This window comes from Ziziphus jujuba, chromosome 6, assembly GCF_031755915.1.
Source record: "Ziziphus jujuba cultivar Dongzao chromosome 6, ASM3175591v1".
Taxonomy (NCBI): domain Eukaryota; kingdom Viridiplantae; phylum Streptophyta; class Magnoliopsida; order Rosales; family Rhamnaceae; genus Ziziphus; species Ziziphus jujuba.
In genome coordinates this window covers 15,238,557-15,258,199 of record NC_083384.1, presented here as the reverse complement: position 1 = coordinate 15,258,199, position 19,643 = coordinate 15,238,557, and the positions used below count along the sequence as shown (strand labels likewise).

Sequence of the window (19,643 nt, the reverse complement as noted above, 5' to 3'; positions counted from 1 at the left end):
TTTTTCTTTTGTGTACCTCAATTTGACCCCAAATTTGTGTATCATACGATACACCATCTAAAAGTAGATTATGTCTCTATTTTTAATTTTTTTTTTTTAATTCTGATCATCGCTACCATAATCAATAAAAGAGCATTTTATGATTTAGCATCCAATTTATTTCTAGTATGATCACTAATTCACATATGAGTTAGGATTAAATACTGTCAATCATGGACGGACCAAGTGGGGTCTGGGCCGCAACAACAGCTCCCAATTGGCAGACTAGTGAGTTTTAATAGTTATGTGAAAAGCATGTGGTATTAAATATGATGTATTATTATTTTAGTGATTGGATTAAATAATTTTAAAATAAATAGCTAAGATTGAAAACCAAATACAAACAAGAATCAAGAAATAGAAGCGAGGTTCGAGGTCCATACTTACAATTATAGTTTAAAATTTAACATCATCTACTTTTTTGAAAATTTGAGTATCAACTAGCTACAAACAATTCAATTTCAAACCATTTTAAGTCTATTTACTCTTTTTTACATTTACATATTGCAATAACAATAATTTTGAGTTAAAGTACTCCTTGCTAACAAAATATATATACATATATATATATATATATTATTAGAAGGGAAGAAGCAAAATTAATACTTATAACCTAGTACACCACGCAACCTAGCTATTATTTTATAGTTTTATTTTATTTTTTGCAATTGTCTTATTCATTTTCCCATTATTTTAATTGTATGAATCATGACGAAAAGCTCTTCCTGGCTGCTGCTTAGTGGGGAATTTTTTTTATTTAGTTTTTGGTTGGGATGAAGAGTGGGGGAAGCAGAATCACACAAAACTGTGGGGCGGAAAGCAATTGTTTCCTGCCTACGATGTCATATTTAATTTTATTTATTAATTGTTAATTATTTTTTAACTGTTTATCAAACTAGTGGGCACAATAGCTAAATGGTCAAGTTATAATTAATTTTAATGATAGTAGACTTTGATAGTAATGCACTCTACTCAACTTTGTCATTAATTCACTAACATAAATAAATATGATGGACTAGTTTTCCAATTGCACGAGTAAAACAATGCAAAATACTTTTTCAATTGTAGAGTTTTTTTTTTTTTTTTCTTTTAGCTTTAAAAAATCATAATTCTTTTTTTTTATTACAACTAGGACACTGGGATTTTTTTTTATTTTTTATTACAAATCAGGCTCAAAATTTGAAATAGGAACATATAAATGTATTTTAATACTTTCTTTACTCAATCAAGCCTATCAATTCAAAATCATAACTTGTCGGTGCTAAGATAAAGCTCCCTTAACCATTTTGAAACTTCAACTTCACGTGGGAAGACTATAGAAGTGAAATGCTTTTTCACTCGTACTAGCGCTCGTTGCTTTTGGAAGATTAGGTTCCTTATTACTTTTTCAACAACAGTAAAATTACTAATGTAAAATAGTTACCATAGACAATTATAATATTGCCACTCCTTTAAATAATATGCGTCTAATATTTTTTTTTTATATTTAAAAAAACTATTTTTTATTTATTATAAATTAAAAAGAATATATAATTTTTTGGCTCAATTAAAATAAAATACCGATTAAATAAAATTATCATAGAGTAAAAAAATTAATAAAACATAACTTATTTCAGTAATTGACACACAAATATTCTATTTTATTAAAACTAATATTCATAATATTTGATTGTTCAAGTATCGCATAAAATATTTTACTTTAAGATATTAATTTTCTAATATATTTAGTAATTTGTTTTATGTAAATATTTTTTATTCACAAATGAAGAGTAAATGTTAGTTATTTTGGTTTTTCCAATAAAAATAAAAATAAAAATATTTTTAAGAAATCAATTATTAGAATAAGTTGCATTTTACTATTTGATAATTTTGGTGTATTGGTATTTTTTTTTTCATTTATATAAACAGTAAAATTTTTAATATATAAAATCAATAAAAATTGAATATCATTTGAAGAAATGGCAATATTATAATTGTTTACAAAAGAAGAGTAATTATGTCACATTAATTATGTTACTGCTATTGAAAAAGTAATAAGAAAACGTAACAGTCTTCTAAGACACCAAACGTAAGAGCAAGTGAAATAGCTATTACACCTCGCACTCCTCATGCCCAAGAAATATCCTAACAGTACTCTCGTTTAAAGCAAGTGTTTAGATACCCCAAAAAAAAACGTGAAAATCATTTTTTTTATTTATTGATCTACTATTGTTTATTGGAAAAAAAAAAAAAAAAAAAAAGGAGGGGTTAGAAGCTCTTGAAGATGAAGTGGACCGGTGGTGGAGGACCCCATAAACTACAAGATTTTTGAGAGTTTTTGGATATCCAAAAACAAATTATATTTTTTGTTCTTATAATTAAAAAAAAAAATATATATATATATATATATATATATTTTTTAATTACGGAAAATAACGGCCCAACACTTATAAAATTTTTAAAATAAATTTTAATTTTAAAAAATATTAAGCTATTTCTGAATTATGTGGTTTTTCAAATTTTTTGTTTTTTTTTTATTGTTTACAACAATTTAGCTTACAAACTATACCAACCCCATTTAATATTTTTATAATATTAAATTATATGGTTAAATAGGTATAAAATGTTTCCTTTATATTTTTTTGATTTTTTTTTGATTTTTTGATTTTATCCTCGATATGTAGTTTTCAAGATATAAATGGTTGGTATTTGCGCAATGACATGCTTTGTCATCCTCCGTAGCTTGCTATTTGCATAGAGACTTGGCTTTTTGGAAGTTATTTGTAATATATTGAGTCGGACAATGCCCAATTTGTCTATGATCTAACAACTAACTATATATTTAAGTCATCCTTGAAATTGTGGTGTTATTATTAATTATATCCTTAATCTTGTATCTTTTTTTTTTTTTAAATGAATAAATATAGAATGATTAAATTTTTTATCAAATTTTGGTATTTATGGTTTTGCATATTTTAAATGGTTTACCTTTTTATGCATATAAAAAAATATCAATTTAACACCATTAAAAAACTATTATAAAATTGATTATCAAAATTTTAGTAAAATAATTTAGTACTTATAGTATTGCTCTTTAAGAATATAGATTTTATTTTGTTTCTCACACCACTAATAAAGTAGCTACTTGGATGGTCAATCATGCTTTATGGAGTTTACTTCCCTATGAAAAAATTAGGGGTGTGAAAAAAAAAAAAAAACAATTGATCAAACTGACTAATTCAATCTGATCAAAACTTTTTTGGGTTGATTTTTTCATAATAATTGAATTGGATCGGTTTTAAAAATTCACAACCAATAATTAAATCGGTTTTAACTGAAAAAAATTAATAAAATTGATTCATACCAAACTAGTTAAAATACAAACAAATAAAAAATAATTAATAAATTATTTTTTGTTTTATTTAACATTTTATATTGGTTTGCATTATTTAGTATAAAAATTAATTCTAATTAATAAATTATTTTAACCAACTTTATTTTAAAAAGATATATTTTCATTAATTTTTCTAAACGTTAAGAGATTTTGATAAAAAGAATTTGGCTATTTTTACAAAGTAAAAAAGATCAAAATCCAAAGTTTCAAATACAAGATTCAATCCAATTTAAAGTAAATATAATCAAATTTGATTTAATATTGAAATTGATTTGAATTGAAATGAAAATTACAAAACCAATTAATAATTAGATCGGATAGAATATTGTCAAAATAGGTTTGAGCCTACATACACCCTTAGGAAAAATATAGATTCCTTATTCTTCTTTACCCCCCCCCCCCCCCCCCCCCCCCCCCCCCCCCCTAAATGGATTCCTTTTTCTTAATGAAACTATATATTTATTCACGTCCAAAAAAAATTATAAGTTGTTGCAAGAAAACAATATTTGATATTTTACAGCCAGATTCAATGTCCTAATCCTATGCCATGGAAAAGACATACATACATATATATTTCCAACTTCTTCCTTTCCAAAATGGGAAGAGCTTGGAAAATCATACTGATTGTGAGCCATGGATATTATGAACCAAAAGATTTTATTTTACACCTTGGATTAAAAAAATTTACTTGAGGGATACATTAACTTATCGAAAGTTATACTTTCTTTTAAACAATATATAATTATAAATATATTTGGGTCTTTGTAGGAATAGATTCGTGGCAATGTTCACATTGACATATCCGCGTAATCCCATTGATTGAATATATATATATATATATATATATAAAACAAAGGAGGTGGTAAGAAATTGGATCACTGTGCTTCTGACGGCGAATGCACAATCGACCTAATGGAAGATATTTTAGTTGGTGAATGAAACAAATAAGCTCATAATGATTGAGGTTTGATTGCAATTTCCAGTCAGGGAAATATCCAGACATTTTACTTTTTTATTTTTGCAAAATATAGACATTGCCTTAACAAGTGTAAAATGTAGGAGCCGTTTTTCTTTTGGAAAAAAAATTGATTGTGCTGCCCTCTTTCACACAAAGATCTTGGAATCCAACTTGAATGGAGAATTGTGCTCATGGAGCATAAAAAATGAGGACCATTTATATATAATGGTCTCAGTTTTTCATTCTTCTTTTTATGGCCAGTGATAGAAACGATAAAATTGAATAATTATGCATAATTAGAAAAAAGCATAAAAATTTAAAAATAAAAACTAGCCATATATAGTTTATGGAGTTTCCTTGATATTACCCCTAATACATCTTGAAGATAAGCAAATTATATATAATTAAATATAAAAAACACATTACCAATAATCTTACATTATTTTAAAACTGTTTCAAATGAAAATTGATTTTCTTATTACATATTTATAATTGGATAATTATCAAATAAGATTATCTTAATTAATATATTATTTATATTTATTTTTAAAAATGATAGATTTGAAACATTAAATCTAAAAATAATTATTGTAAATGATAAAAAATCAATCAATTAATTTTAGATTACATAATTATTTTCTTGTTTTGAAATATATATTACATAACTATTAAAATTTTACAACCTTATAAAAATAAATGTAAGATGAAAATAATCCAATCTTTGATTATCAAAATTTTAATCATTGTAGCCAAACAGAAATTGCCAAACACAAATAGAAAAAAGAAAAAGCATTTACCCAATTGAATTGACAGATAAAAAAAAAAATGAAAACTAAAAAGTAAAATAAATAAATTCAGATGGGAAAGGAAAGAAAACCAGTTTGTATGGACAAGGTTGAAAGGTACACTGGATTCCCGAACGTGTATATAAAAGTTTTTTTGTATGTATGTTCGGAAACTTTCCGTATCCAGACATTCCACGTGTCATCGATTGAGATGGGTCCCACCGGCAGATGTGCCGGCTAAATCCACCATACGCCATGGATGACGTATCGTGGTTGACGCAACCACCCACTTGTCAGTGGCGCGTATCACCCACCTTATCCGGAGATCCAACGGTTCTGAACTCCCCACCAGTTCGACGTGTACTAACCTAAGCCCTTCCCTGTTTCTCTGTATGGTTTCTTCTACTTTACACTGTCCCCTTCCAATGGTGGCATTCTCATGGAGGACTCCATTTTGTGTCAATTATCATTTTTGCCCCCTCCATAATGAACCTTCTTTTTGTTTTGTTGTGCTTTTTGGATGGCCAATGAGGTCCAACTAGAAAGAGCCTTGTTTATCCACATGATTAATTTATGTATCAAATCGTTTGAATAAGATTTTGTTGATGGCCAACTTAGATATTAAAAAAATAAATAAATATACATTCTTTTTAGGTACAATTATAAACAGCTTTGCTATCCATATGATTATTTTATGTATCAAATAATTTGAATAAAATTTTGTTGGTAGCCAACTTAGATATAAAAAAATTAATATACATTTTTTTTAGGGCTCATTTAGAAGTGTGATTCTTACGAACCAATTTAAGTGATTTTTCAAAAAAAAAAAATTTAATTGATGTCTTTTTTTAATCACCATATAAGTAATTTTTTAACAACAAAATCATTGAAGATGATTTTAAATTCTTTTTGCCAAATACTATAGGTTGTGTTTCTACTTTTTTTGCAGCGCTTTTATGCTTCTACTAATCACTCTCAAACAGACTTTTAATTTTATATGGGAGAATTCGAACTTATTTTAATTGATAAAAGCAAAAAATAAATTGGAGATACATACAAAAATAATATAAATCAGATAAATACATATAAAATAGTGCTATACCATTTGGTATTTAAATATAATAAAATGTATTGCTAAGTGAAATGAAATGTTTCTCACATCTACCCGTATAAAGTCATTTGAGATATTGCACCGTCCTTTTAAATTATTAAGTGCACATGCAAGTGCATTAAAATCAAGCAAAAAGATATAAATTCACTGTACATGCGAGGCACACGTTTGAAATATCTAATCGAGTAAAATGGGGTGCAAAAATTTTAGTCACTATCATTGTCTCTCACCTAATTTTCTACATCAAATATTTTACCATTCAAAAAAGGGGAAAAAAAAAAATATATATATATATATATATATATAAATAGTTTTTGATATTCACAAAAAAAAGCTTTAAAAAAAAATATTTCTACCTATATAAAAAAAGACAAAGTTTGGGATAATTTAACCAAAATTTTGTGATACGCTTTTTCCAGAATAGGAGATTGAGGCTGTATTTAGGGGAGTTACATAATATTTAAACAAAAAAAATAATAATTAGAAAAAGTGAAAGTAAAAGATAGCGGCGAGAATAAAAATATTTAAAATAAGTTTAAAGAAAACGGAAAAAAGCGCTGGTAAAAGGAGGAGGTAATTGAAATTACAAAGAAATGCAAGGGGTTAAGAAAAAACAAAAAAAGAAAAAGAAAATAGGGCATTTTAGTTTAATCCTATAAATGTTTTGGGAAAAATACAAAACAGAAGTCTTCCGGAGGAGAGAGATAAAACGGAGCAAAGGCGTTGCCGTTTTGAAATTTCTCATCTCTGCCATTAAACCAAACGAACCTACCCCGCACAACATGTACAAATAATATTCACCACCATTCTTCTTCTTCTTCTTCTTTCCTTGTTCTTGTTCTGTCTCTGACTTATTTTTGCTTCAGTTTCTGTCACCCGCTTGATTTCGTTGTTGTTGTCGTTCTCGGTAATTTTTTAAATTATTGTCCTGAGTTGCAAAAATATGGCAGAATCGGTGGAGCTGCCGAGTCGACTCGGTATCCTTCCGTTCAGGAACAAAGTGCTTTTACCTGGCGCTATCATTCGTATTCGTTGCACTTCACCTAGCAGGTTGCTTCATTTTTTTTTTTTTGTTTTTTTGTTTTTTTGAGTTCATTTCTTTCTTAATTTTCTCGGAAAATTATACTCCTTTTCCAAGCTTAAAGCTTTTGGATTTATTTATTTTTTTTTTCCCTTTCTTTGCCTCTTTTGAGCTCTTGAAGTTGCGATCATGGTTATGCATACTCGGAATTTAGTTTTTTTTTTTTTTTTTGGGTGAAATTAAATTGATAATTGTTTATCAACTTATGCCTGAGCCTGTCAATTGAATTAGCTTACATTCGATTCTTTTTTTTTATGTTTTTAGTGGAAATTTTCCACCTTGTTTCTTGAAATTGGTAGGAGAATCAAAGAAAACTTCGAATACACAGCTTGTTTGACAATCTGATAATCTAACAATCTTACTTCTTTCTTCTTAATTTCTTTGCGGCCAAATAATGGTGATTTTCTAGGTTTGGTTAGTGTTCGGTTACAGTTTATTTATTTATTTATTTTGTTTCCCAAAATCATATAAAAAAGAAAAAAAAGTCAAAACTTGTTAGAAATTTGAACTTACAGTATACCCATTTTTGCATCTGGGTAATGAAAGATTGGAAATTTGTTACCCTATGCTTGAATACATAGTCAACGAAATTGATTTTCTGGTTATGCAGTGTAAAATTAGTGGAGCAAGAGTTATGGCAGCGTGAAGAGAAGGGATTGATTGGCATTCTTCCTGTTCGTGATGCTGCTGAGACGACAACGGTCGGAACTGTGTTATCTCAAGGTAATTTTGACTAACAATGTTTTTTTATGCTGTAGAAGAATGTCTATCTTTGATTAAATGCCTAAAAGAATACAATTTGGAATAGGTGTTGGTAGTGATTCTGGAGAACGAAGCTCGAGAATTCAAGTTGGTAACTCGGATCCTCAGAAGGCTGATGGGAAAAATCAGCAGGAAGTTATTCATTGGCATACCAGGTATGGCTGGTCCCATTATAGGTTTTCTGGGAAATATTTGGCTTATAATTTTAATACTAAAGAAGTATAGATATTAGGATGGTCAAACTCATTGGTGCCTCTTCATACTCTTACTGATCAGCTGGATTGCACCTTTGTAACTCAGTAGGACAATGTTATGATCAGTTTAGCAGCACTTGGAACACTTAAATTGATTATCATTTAGTCTTATCATCTATTTCTTCTTTGTCTTGATGCAATTTACACCAATGGTTTTATTTTGGTTGTTTGTGCAAGGTGGTTGTAAACTAATAAAGGTGTGTAATATTCGCTATTTTATGTCCTCAGAGGTGTTGCTGCTCGTGCTTTACATTTGTCAAGAGGAGTGGAGAAGCCTAGTGGGAGGGTTACATATATCGTTGTCCTTGAAGGTTTGTGCAGATTCAATGTTCAGGAACTTAGCACAAGAGGAACATATTATACTGCAAGGATATCTCCTCTTGAAATGACAAAGGCTGGTAAGTTTTCAATTAAATATGGACATATATTTTTTGTCTAGCTAAAGTTATCATTAGTTTCTATTGGTGGGCTTACATTTGCATCCAACTCTGTCATTATTTTTTTGTTCATATGGATTTTATTTTACCACAAGTACTAGATTTTGGAATTTAGATGTAAAAGCATTGGCTTCCAGCTCACTGTCAAGAGTTACCTCTAACACATGGATCATAAAATTAGATTTCAGTCCTGGTTCCCTATTCCGTAGCAACTGGTTTGTGATAATGAAGTTGTTTGTGGATAATTATATGATGTCATGAGTTTGCTTTTCTGTGTCAAGGAAGTTGTGTACGTGGGTTGGCCCATGTCTGCCAAAAGTGACCTGTTTGTATTAAAAAATAAAAGAAAAGAAAAAAGAAAGAAGTCAACTATGAAAAGAGGAAAGGATGCACTTATCTTGGTCTCTATGGGCGAGTCTACTTTTTTATTTATTATAGGAACTGATTGGCTTGACAAAACTTAGGTGTCTCTGCTTAAGTTTTGTTTCTTTCTCCGCATTGAATTGGCACCTTGGATTTCTTGAGTTAAATGGACTGATTTTTCAATATTTAAATATACATGATGAAGAAATTCTTAGTGCACCAAACATCTCGTACCATGCTATATCATGTTGTTTATTAAGATGTGGTTGTTCACATTGTTTTACTAAGCTAATTGTTTTAAATTTGGAATCTGCATCTTTATGTGCTCATCATGTGGTTGCTTTATTTTTCTTAATTTAATTAGACATGGAGCAAGTGGAGCAAGACCCAGATTTCATAACGTTGTCTCGCCAGTTCAAAGCCACTGCCATGGAGCTGATTTCTGTTCTTGAGCAGGTAAAACTTGTGAGATTATATTCTGCTCTATACTTTGGAAACTTCTAGAGATTGAAAGCTTTTAAGCGCTATAGCTTCATCATGTATTTTTCGCTTTTTTCTTTGATTAATGCCCCCATTAAGAGAGTGTAGGTTGACATCGTAAGATTTAATTGAAGAGCATCTGTTAGTTCTGTTATGGAATGACAGTGTTTATTCAGGCTCTGAGTTTTAACTGGAGCCAGAAACTCTTTATTAGTATGCTTTTTATTGTTCTAAAATTCTGCCAAATAAAATGTGTTTTGCATTATGTTACTCTCTCTCTCTCTCTCTCTCTCTCTCTCTCTCTCTCTCTCACACATAAACATCCACTTTCATTTCTGCTCATAGAAACAAAAAACGGGAGGAAGAACAAAAGTTCTCCTGGAGACGGTTCCGGTTCACAAATTGGCAGATATTTTTGTTGCTAGCTTTGAGATAAGTTTTGAGGAGCAACTGTCTATGTTGGATTCTGTTGACCTGAAAGTAAGGCTTTCAAAAGCGACTGAGTTAGTTGACAGGCATTTACAGGTAATCATTGATTTATTATTGGTTTAGTGTCTGATAATCTTGATGCTTTCTCAGGATCTTATGGAGTCATGTTATTATTACCTTGTGACAGTCCATACGTGTAGCAGAGAAGATTACACAAAAGGTTGAGGGTCAGCTATCAAAATCGCAGAAAGAGTTCCTTTTACGACAGCAGGTTAGCTCTCATATAATATCCTGATTTCTGAGGGAGTGAAAAATCAAGGAACAAAATTTTCTTTTGAATAATAATTAAATCTCTTTTCTTTCTTAGATCTACAATAAAATTTTCTATTGAATGATAGTTTAACCTCTTTTCTTTCTTAGGACTACATTAGAGTCATTTTATCCTACCGATGGTAGTATGTATTGGCATCTTGCAAAGACCATTGTTTATGTATACTTATCATTTCTTACATACTTTTTGCTTAATGATTGTTTCTCTTCCTTTGTACTTCATGAAACTCATTACAGATGAGAGCTATCAAAGAGGAGCTTGGTGACAATGATGATGATGAAGACGATGTAGCTACCTTGGAAAGGAAAATGCAAAGTGCTGGAATGCCTTCAACTATCTGGAAGCATGCACAGAGGGAGTTAAGGTATGTTCATCTTACAATTGCAGGACATATTATGTGTCTCTGTGGTAATGAGTATAGTTTATGCATGGATTCCGCCCCTTTTGTTTTATTTTTTATTTTTTTATTGTTTGTGTGTGTGTGTGTGTGTACTTGCGTGCTTGGTAGACGTAATAAATCTTTCTCATGCTTATTAATTTTTGTGAGGTTTCAGATTGAGAATTCTAACTGGTGCTTTTCTCATATTCCAAATTCTAGACTGGAGTGGGAATTGTTCATTTCTTTGATTTTTTTCTCCATTTTCTTATTCTTCAGGAGGCTTAAAAAGATGCAACCTCAGCAGCCTGGATATAATAGTTCACGTGTTTACTTGGAGCTTCTTGCTGATCTTCCATGGCAGAAGACCAGTGAAGAACTTGAATTGGACCTGAAAGCTGCAAAAGAACAACTTGATAGTGATCACTATGGATTGGTCAAAGTGAAGCAACGGATAATAGAATATTTGGCAGTTCGCAAGGTGGTCACTTATATGATGCTAGTTACCTTTGGTGTTTAGTGCTTTTGAGTTTCAAAATTGGTGTTTATATGGATTTTTCATTTTATTTTATTTATTTATTTTTTTAATGTGCTGCAGCTCAAACCAGATGCCAGAGGCCCTGTGTTGTGCTTTGTTGGCCCACCAGGTGTTGGGAAAACATCTTTAGCTTCATCTATTGCCACTGCTTTGGGCAGAAAATTCATACGCATATCTCTTGGCGGTGTTAAGGATGAGGCTGATATTAGAGGGCATAGGAGGACATACATTGGAAGCATGCCGGGGAGACTTATTGATGGATTAAAGGTATTTATTTTTCGAACATTTTTTCCAGACTTATATCTAGTTTTGTCACGTAAGTGCCTTTCTGTTATAACGCTATGTCCAACCAAGCATATACAAACAAAGCAAAGAAAAACAAAACACTTTGGAATTTATATATCTAGTTTTGTGTATCATGTAGATTGATAGTATCTGTTAACTTTTTTAAAAATGTGTAGTTATTTGTCTTTCTTCCCTCCTTACTTTTGTTCTATCTTTAATAACTTGAAATTGTATACTGAGATTGACAAAGTAGACTAAACTGTTTTAAAAATTATTTTGTGTCTCAGAGAATAGGAGTTTGCAATCCAGTCATGCTGCTGGATGAAATTGACAAGACCGGTTCTGATGTGCGTGGTGATCCAGCCTCGGCTTTACTGGAGGTTCTTGACCCAGAACAAAATAAAACATTCAATGATCAGTATCCTATTTTCTTCTTAATGTATATTGATGAATCATGGTTGTGGATGAATTTAGCTATTTATTTAATTTCTATCTATATTTTTACTGGAAATATATATACATATATATATATATATATATGTATATAATATATTTCCCGTGGATTAATCCTGTTACACTCATGGTTCCGGTATGTCTGACTTCATTCCTTAACTGAAGGCCTACAGCTATTTAAATGTTCCATTCGATCTTTCAAGGGTGGTTTTTGTGGCAACTGCAAATAGGGTGCAGCCTATTCCTCCACCACTCTTAGACAGGATGGAAGTCATTGAACTGCCTGGATATACACCTGAAGAAAAGCTGAAGATAGCTATGGGCCATTTACTCCCACGAGTTCTTGAGCAGCATGGATTGAATTCTGAGTTTCTCCAAATTCCAGAGGTAATGAGATTACTAAATATTGTACTTTTACCAAGTAGTAATAATGTTTGTAACAATCTCCATCGTGTCTTCTTAATTTCTAGAAAAAAATCTTCGTGGATTTCTTCATTTTATTAATACTTCATAGTTTCTGTATTTTTTAGACTCTATAGTTGCAATTTGCTGTGATGGCTGTTGATTATGTAATAATTTACAGTATAGTAGCATTTGCTTTAGCCTTTTTTTTATTTTATTTTTTTATAGATTTTATTTTATTATTATTTTCCCCTTGTGTGGCAGGCTATGGTGAAACTAGTAATTCAGAGATACACCAGGGAGGCTGGTGTACGTAATCTGGAAAGGAACTTAGCTGCTTTGGCACGTGCAGCAGCTGTTAGAGTTGCAGAGCAAGAACAAGCTGTCCCACTGAGCAGAGAGGTGCATCGGTTTGCTTCACCACTTGTGGAAAACAGACTTGCTGATGGAGCTGAGGTAGAAATGGAGGTTATTCCAATGGATGTAAATAATCATGAGATATCAAACACATTCAAGATCGCCTCGCCATTGATTGTGGATGAAGCTATGCTGGAGAAAGTACTAGGGGTAATTGCTCTTCTTGTTTTCATTTTTCAATTATTTGGATGATTAAAAGTTAGCTGTATTTGCTTAGAAGTTGGAAAGTAGAAATTTCACATCTCAGTTTTAGGAGGTTGCTTGGTTTTTGATGGCTATCCGTATGCAACTTTTTACCGACAATGCTTTTAGTTTGTTATTCTGTCCCACCCTTTATTTTCAAAGGCTCAAGCTCCTATCATTTAATGCGGTCCGGAAACTGGGACAAGCCTCTTATTAAACAAAACAATTTGGTCTTATCATTTGTTTAATTTGCAAGCTCACTGTTTCATTTTTTGATATTGTAATGCAGCCTCCGAGGTTTGATGATACAGAAGCTGCAGAAAGAGTTGCAACGCCTGGAGTATCTGTTGGTCTTGTTTGGACTACTTTTGGTGGTGAGGTCCAGTTTGTGGAAGCTACAGCCATGGTAGGAAAGGGTGAATTGCATCTTACAGGTCAACTTGGTGATGTTATAAAAGAATCAGCACAAATAGCGTTAACATGGGTAATTCTTTGTCATAGAGTTTCTTTTTTTTTTTTTAATGTTTTTTTAAATTTTGAAATTTTTTTTATTGTTTTTTTATTGTGTAGAGCTTTATGCTTTTCCTCTTACCAATGAATTAAATATTAATGCTAATGCCTCAGTAATCTTGCATTTTACTTGGTTTTGGTACATTTTAGTTGGTTTTGGTTGTTTGCTTCCTTTTTTTTTGTTTTTTTTTTTGACACTCAGGACTCTTTTGTCAAATCTAGGTTAGAGCCAGGGCAACTGATCTTAGGTTGGCAGCTGCTGAGGAAATCAATCTCTTGGAGGGCCGGGATATTCATATACATTTTCCTGCTGGTGCTGTACCCAAGGATGGGCCATCAGCAGGTGTGACTCTGGTAACTGCACTGGTTTCATTGTTCAGCCAGAAAAGAGTAAGAGCCGATACTGCAATGACTGGAGAAATGACTTTGAGGGGTCTCATACTACCTGTCGGTGGCATCAAGGATAAGGTTTGGTTCGGTCGCTCAATTCTCTGTTCTGCTTTAACATCCTTTACTAGCGATCTGGGTTGTGATTGTAAAATATGAAATAGGCTGCAAAATGAAAATAATGGTTTTAAGTTATACAGACCTTTGTTTTTTTTAAACCTCTTCGTTAGTGCCCTATGTTTGCTTTACTTTTTTGCACGTTGAGCTTGACAAAATGGTTGTGGATATTTCATGATTGTTTTTTCTTCTTTTTTTTTCTTTTTTTCTTTTTTTTTTTTTGGCTGATGAGGTTTGAACCCAGCTCATAGGCTGGGATGTTGGTGCCTCTAACCATCAGGGCTACCACACGACCTCAGATATTTCATGATTGTTGGACATAGGGATAGTAATATTTTTTATTTTTTATTTTTTTCCTTCAAGTCCTTAAGAAGCTTATATGTTCCAAGAAAACACCAGATGTCTTACAACAATATATATAAGCAAATTTATGTTCTTTCCAGTAGATACATTAGAATTACATGTTTTTCTATCAATAATTAGAATCTGCCATTTCTGCAGATATTGGCAGCGCATCGTTGTGGCATCAAAAGGGTTATCCTGCCGGAGAGAAACTTGAAGGACTTGGTCGAAGTACCACCACCTGTTCTAGGCAGTCTGGAGGTAAGTAGTTTTTTATCTATGGAATGCTGTTTGTCAATAACATAAGTGCATGTTTAAACTAAAATATAGTAGATTACAGGAATTACAAACACTATATGCACACATAAATTGATAAGCGTGAACATAATGGGATTTGAAACATGTCAGAAAGTTCATTTCAAGACTAAAAGATCATGAAACAAAGATATATGATTTGCAAAATAGAAAAAATGCAGTGTTTAATGAATATGAATTTCGGCAAGTTTTCTGTGTCAGTAGCTATTGTCTGCGAACAGATTAGGATATTTCCACCATATGATTTTCTTTTTCTGTATAGAAGTTGTCTGTAAGCCACAACTTATAAGTCAATCTATCAAAAATTATAAACAGATTCTACTTGCAAAGAGAATGGAAGATGTATTGGAGCAAGCTTTCGAAGGTGGATGTCCATGGCGTCAACACTCGAAGTTATGACGGGACGTTAAACTTATCGAAAACACTTGTAGAATTGGTCTGTTGGTTAAAAATGCCTTAAACTGGTTGACAACATCCATATTGGGATATAGCTTCAAAATGTAACTGTTGAGAAGCTGCCCTTCACCGTTTGAAGACGGAAGCCGTTGGACATGATAGCATCATATGCTCCATCAACTTTTCTTTATGAGAATTTTGGATGGAAATATTTGGTATAATATGTCACAGAAAATCATTCCCTTTCTGTCTTCGTTGTTGTCATATTTTTGTTTCTGTAATTATGAATTATTTCTCTATGTGTATAAATTATTCATTTGAGCAAGGAATTCCTTTTGAATGCCTACTTATTATCCTCTTCTTATTTTAATCTGTATTTTCTAGGTTTTAGTTTAAAAATTTTAGCTTCTGTTTGCAAAAGTAAATGAATCAATTTTCTTTATGTGTAATGGCTAGATTTCTCGTTTGTTTTTGTCTTGAATTTTTATGTTTGCTAACTGTTTCGAGGACTTGTTAAACTTTAGAATCGCATATTAACCATCAGTTATTACTATTTATATAACTATTTTCATTCTATTTTTTGGCATCGGGATCAAATGCTCAAACTTAGAGCCGGCTTAAAGCATTGCTATTTCTTTTTCCTTCTTTTTTTCTTTTTTTAAAGAAGTATTATGTCCATCTCTTATCATAAAGTTACCTCTAATATACTATTTTTACGGTACACTCTATTTTAACCATTCGTTTTAATATAGTAATTTTTATGAAAAGATTTTAGTATAATTTATTAAATATTTAACAAATATGTATAGTATTTTTTGGGTTTTAATAATTATATACAGTATATTATATATTATTAATAGCATAACATAGACACGCTTGTATTATATATATAGATCAGATTAGATTGTATTGCCAAGTGGTAAAACCTCTTTTTGAATATTAATCTAATAAATATGAATTAGTCAAAATGAAATTAAATAATGAGGTTGATTTAGTTGTTAAATCAATACATTTAAATCTATAAAGTCTGAAAATTTTATGGAATTTTTGGTAATTGATAAAAACAAATAATAATAATTATTTATACCTATATATATCTATATGTTATGTTCAAATTACATAAATTTCAATGTCAACTTCCTCAAACTGCTAGTAGATTCAAATAATAATTTGACATTTTATCAAAAAGAGCAATCATTTGACATAATATAAATTAACAAAAACACCCTAAACTATTAACATTTACAATTATTTAAAACCCAATTTATCTCTAGTTGATTTTGCTTGTTAACATTTTTTTTTATCCCTAAATCATCCTCACATTATAGGGACGACAAATATATTAAATAAAAAGTAAATAAACAATAGTTTAAGATGCAATATCGAAGTTTTTAAAGATTAAGGTTCAATATGTATTTATATATTTAAAGAGAAACGATATGGTTTGGAGATAATGAAATGTAATTAACCCAAAAAAGAAAAAAGGTATTTGGATCCAATATGATTATTCGACAAATCAAATGAAAAATAGAACCACACCCGCTTTGGTGTGTTTGGGGAAAAAAAAAAAAAAAGAAGGTGATTTTTAATTTTTTTATTTTTATATGGTTTTACCATATATTGGATATGATTTAATATTTTGAATTTTTTATTATAATTTTTGTCGTAAAAAGTAGAGGTGGCAATTCGTGTTCAGGTGTCGTGTTCATGTTAATCCGTTTAATAATCGTGTCAAAAATACTAAATCCTAACTCAATTCATTTATTAATCGTGTCAGGTATCTAAAACACTAACTCAACCTGTTTATAAACAGGTATATAATTACTTTAATAAGTCTTGTTAACCTGAATATTGATCTATTAACCTAAAAATTGATCTATTTATTGAAAATTAACATATTAATTCAAAATTAATTTATTTATTGAAAATTAACTTGTTTATTAATATATATTCTACTAATTTGAAAATCAAGCTCCCTGTCAGGACCCGTCCAGAATTCCTTCCTCGGAACCCTAGACAGCCCTGATCCCAGGGAAACCCTACTGGACCCTCCAACGGAAAATCCGGCAGAGCCTCCCCTAAGGGATTTACTTACCACAAACTACCTGCACTGAAAGCACACTTCTAAAAACATCCCCTTATTCCTCCCACGATACTACAAATTGGTTCCACAAATTGCAGCACTTCAAAATAAAACAACAGCAGTAACCCAGTGCATTAAAAACAACTACACGTCCAATACAGTATACAGAGCATTATACAACAAATGTGGAATTTATAAAATGACAGATAAAGAAACAATACAAGTTCAAGAGGAAAAAGGGAAGAAAAACTTCTTGAACCTTCGGCAACGAACTGAGACGTTGGGCTCGCCCCGGACAATCAACGTCTCCGACCTGAACCTAGGGGAACGGAATTTAAGAGTGTGAGATGCTAATCATCTCAGTGAGTGACCCTATCTACTATACAATATAATACCACGGTAATACAGTAGATAGATAATAATTAATTGGAAAATAATAATTTCTCTCAAAACCCTTACAATTCTCTCAGTTGGAAAAGTTCCCATTTTAAAACATTTTCACAAAACCCTTGTACGTACTTCCCAAAAACCAAGGAACCAAATAATTTAATAAACAACAAATAAACAAATAAATAAATAAATAAATAAATACCCCAAGTATAACTAAACTGCAATAAATTATAATAAATAATTTTAGAACACCTTTGGGGTTTAAAACATTATTTGCAATTTACACTGACGCACCACACCATATACCGGTGATGCCCTCCGATACCCAGCGTCCTGAGCACCGACTGGTGGGGGGTTAAAGAGAGAAACCTGCAACGGTCACTTCGGCGTCCCGACAGTACCGCTGCTAAAACCATCAACCCGACCAAGGAGGGGGGCGGCTGTGCACAACAATAACCTTGCCTGCCCACGGTCCAATGGCAACTCACGGGTGAAGTAATAACCGCACGCTAAACCACATAATAACCGCGTGCTACCACGTGTCCATACACCATACACCAGAACACCAATACTGTATGAGTGCGTCTAAAAATAATAATAATAACCAACCGTACCGTTTTTCCAAAAACCACCGTGGAAAATACATTAAATTCTCACACTTACCATCCCACATATTTTTATTCAATAACCCGGTACGAAACATTGATAACAGATAAAACCATACCTTTTCTCGTAATACGAGATTCAACAATTGAAATACCGCGGGCATAATTTATAAAATTAAACCACCAACTTAAACAAATATTTTCATAAAATATTTAACCCAATTATGCCCGAAATTTATATAAAATCCAAACACAACGAATTACTGAAAATACTTACTCATGTGGAATAAATATCATTTAACCATAATAAAATAATAATCGGGAATTTCTTAATGACTCCAAAATTTCATTTAGCACCAATGGGTAAATATATATATAAAATAATATTTTTTCCCGATTGTATTTAAAATACACCACATGAGCACAAATTACAGATATCAAATTAATACCACATAAATACAATTAATTATCCCAAAAATATTTTTAAAGGTGGGTCACTCACCTGGAGCACGCAATTAACCCATGATTCACCACGGGATCAATTCTAGTACTCATCGGTGCTCCTAGAACAAAATTCACAGACAGTCAAATAAATTAATATTTTAATCGGATAAATAATACCCGGTACCGGGGGTCAAACACAAACTTTAACCAAAATGGTCGAATAATATACCGAATCGAAGCTCGTGGGACGAGAATCACCAATCCGGTCTCCATCGACCCCAATTCCGCCGGAGGTGGCCGGAATTTGGTAGGGAAGCTTCGGCCGGTTTTGATCTTGAGGGATCTTTCAAACGGTGGGGATTTTGGGCAATCTAACCCCGGAAATGGACTCAGAGTGGTCGAAAATAGTGGGATAGAGGTATGGGACGGATTGGGTTGGTCGGAAACGGCGAGAATCGCCGGAAAAATTTCACCTCGCCGCCGCGACTTCGCCGGCCCGATCTGGGCGCGTCCGGCGGCGGATGGCCGGGAAACTTGGTGGCCAAGGTCTCGAGGTGGCGGGATACACCGGGGGCCGGCGCGTGTAGCATTCTGGAGATTGAAATCCGGCGAAACGCCGGTCAAACAGGGAGAGGGAGAGAGTCAAAGGAGAGAGAAAGGGAGAAAAAATTTTCTGCATATTTTGTCTTTCGGGCTCGGGGAAGAAGAAGGAAAAAGAAAAAAAAAGAAAAAGAAAAGAAAAGGGAGGTGTTTTCCCACGTGGGGAAAAGAAAAAGAAAAAGAAAAAGAAAAAAAAGAAAAGAAAAGGAAAAGAAAAAGAAATAAAATAAAAATAATTAAATAATTAAACAAAAATATTATCATTTAAAATAATAATAAAAATAATTTGATTTTTAAACATGGTTGACATGTGGCATTTTACCATGGTGACACATGGTCACCTTCATTAAGTCACACGTGGCACATCATTACGCGTGTAAAAAATAATAATAAAATA

General features: G+C 31.7%; 1 protein-coding gene and 1 long non-coding RNA gene across 2 annotated transcripts; one reads left to right on the top strand and one right to left on the bottom strand.

Moving 5' to 3' along the window:
- The first annotated feature begins 6,956 nt into the window (after nt 1–6,956).
- On the top strand, nt 6,957–15,470 carry LOC107405405 (lon protease homolog 2, peroxisomal). Its single transcript, XM_048463720.2, has 17 exons — nt 6,957–7,316; nt 7,958–8,070; nt 8,156–8,264; nt 8,592–8,761; nt 9,528–9,619; nt 9,989–10,168; nt 10,260–10,343; nt 10,640–10,767; nt 11,059–11,260; nt 11,378–11,584; nt 11,890–12,020; nt 12,229–12,442; nt 12,722–13,024; nt 13,347–13,541; nt 13,790–14,035; nt 14,573–14,674; nt 15,044–15,470. The coding sequence occupies exons 1-17, from the start codon at nt 7,210–7,212 to the stop codon at nt 15,125–15,127; spliced, it is 2,667 nt and encodes an 888-aa protein (XP_048319677.2). The 5' UTR covers nt 6,957–7,209; the 3' UTR covers nt 15,128–15,470.
- Nucleotides 15,471–17,026: 1,556 nt separating this feature from the next.
- On the bottom strand, nt 17,027–19,356 carry LOC132804292 (uncharacterized). Its single transcript, XR_009639420.1, has 2 exons — nt 18,876–19,356; nt 17,027–18,765 (listed from the first exon to the last, which is right to left on the bottom strand). It is a non-coding gene; the product is annotated as an uncharacterized LOC132804292 (long non-coding RNA).
- Nucleotides 19,357–19,643: the final 287 nt, after the last annotated feature.

What these genes read in the sequence shown, in the direction of transcription:
- LOC107405405 (XM_048463720.2), top strand. Translation starts at nt 7,210, where the DNA reads ATGGCAGAATCGGTGGAGCTGCCGAGTCGACTCGGTATCCTTCCGTTC. An exon ending in AATATTTGGCAGTTCGCAAG is followed by an intron (nt 11,261 to 11,377) that starts GTGGTCACTTAT and finishes AATGTGCTGCAG; the next exon opens with CTCAAACCAGATGCCAGAGG. An exon ending in TGCTGGAGAAAGTACTAGGG is followed by an intron (nt 13,025 to 13,346) that starts GTAATTGCTCTT and finishes ATTGTAATGCAG; the next exon opens with CCTCCGAGGTTTGATGATAC.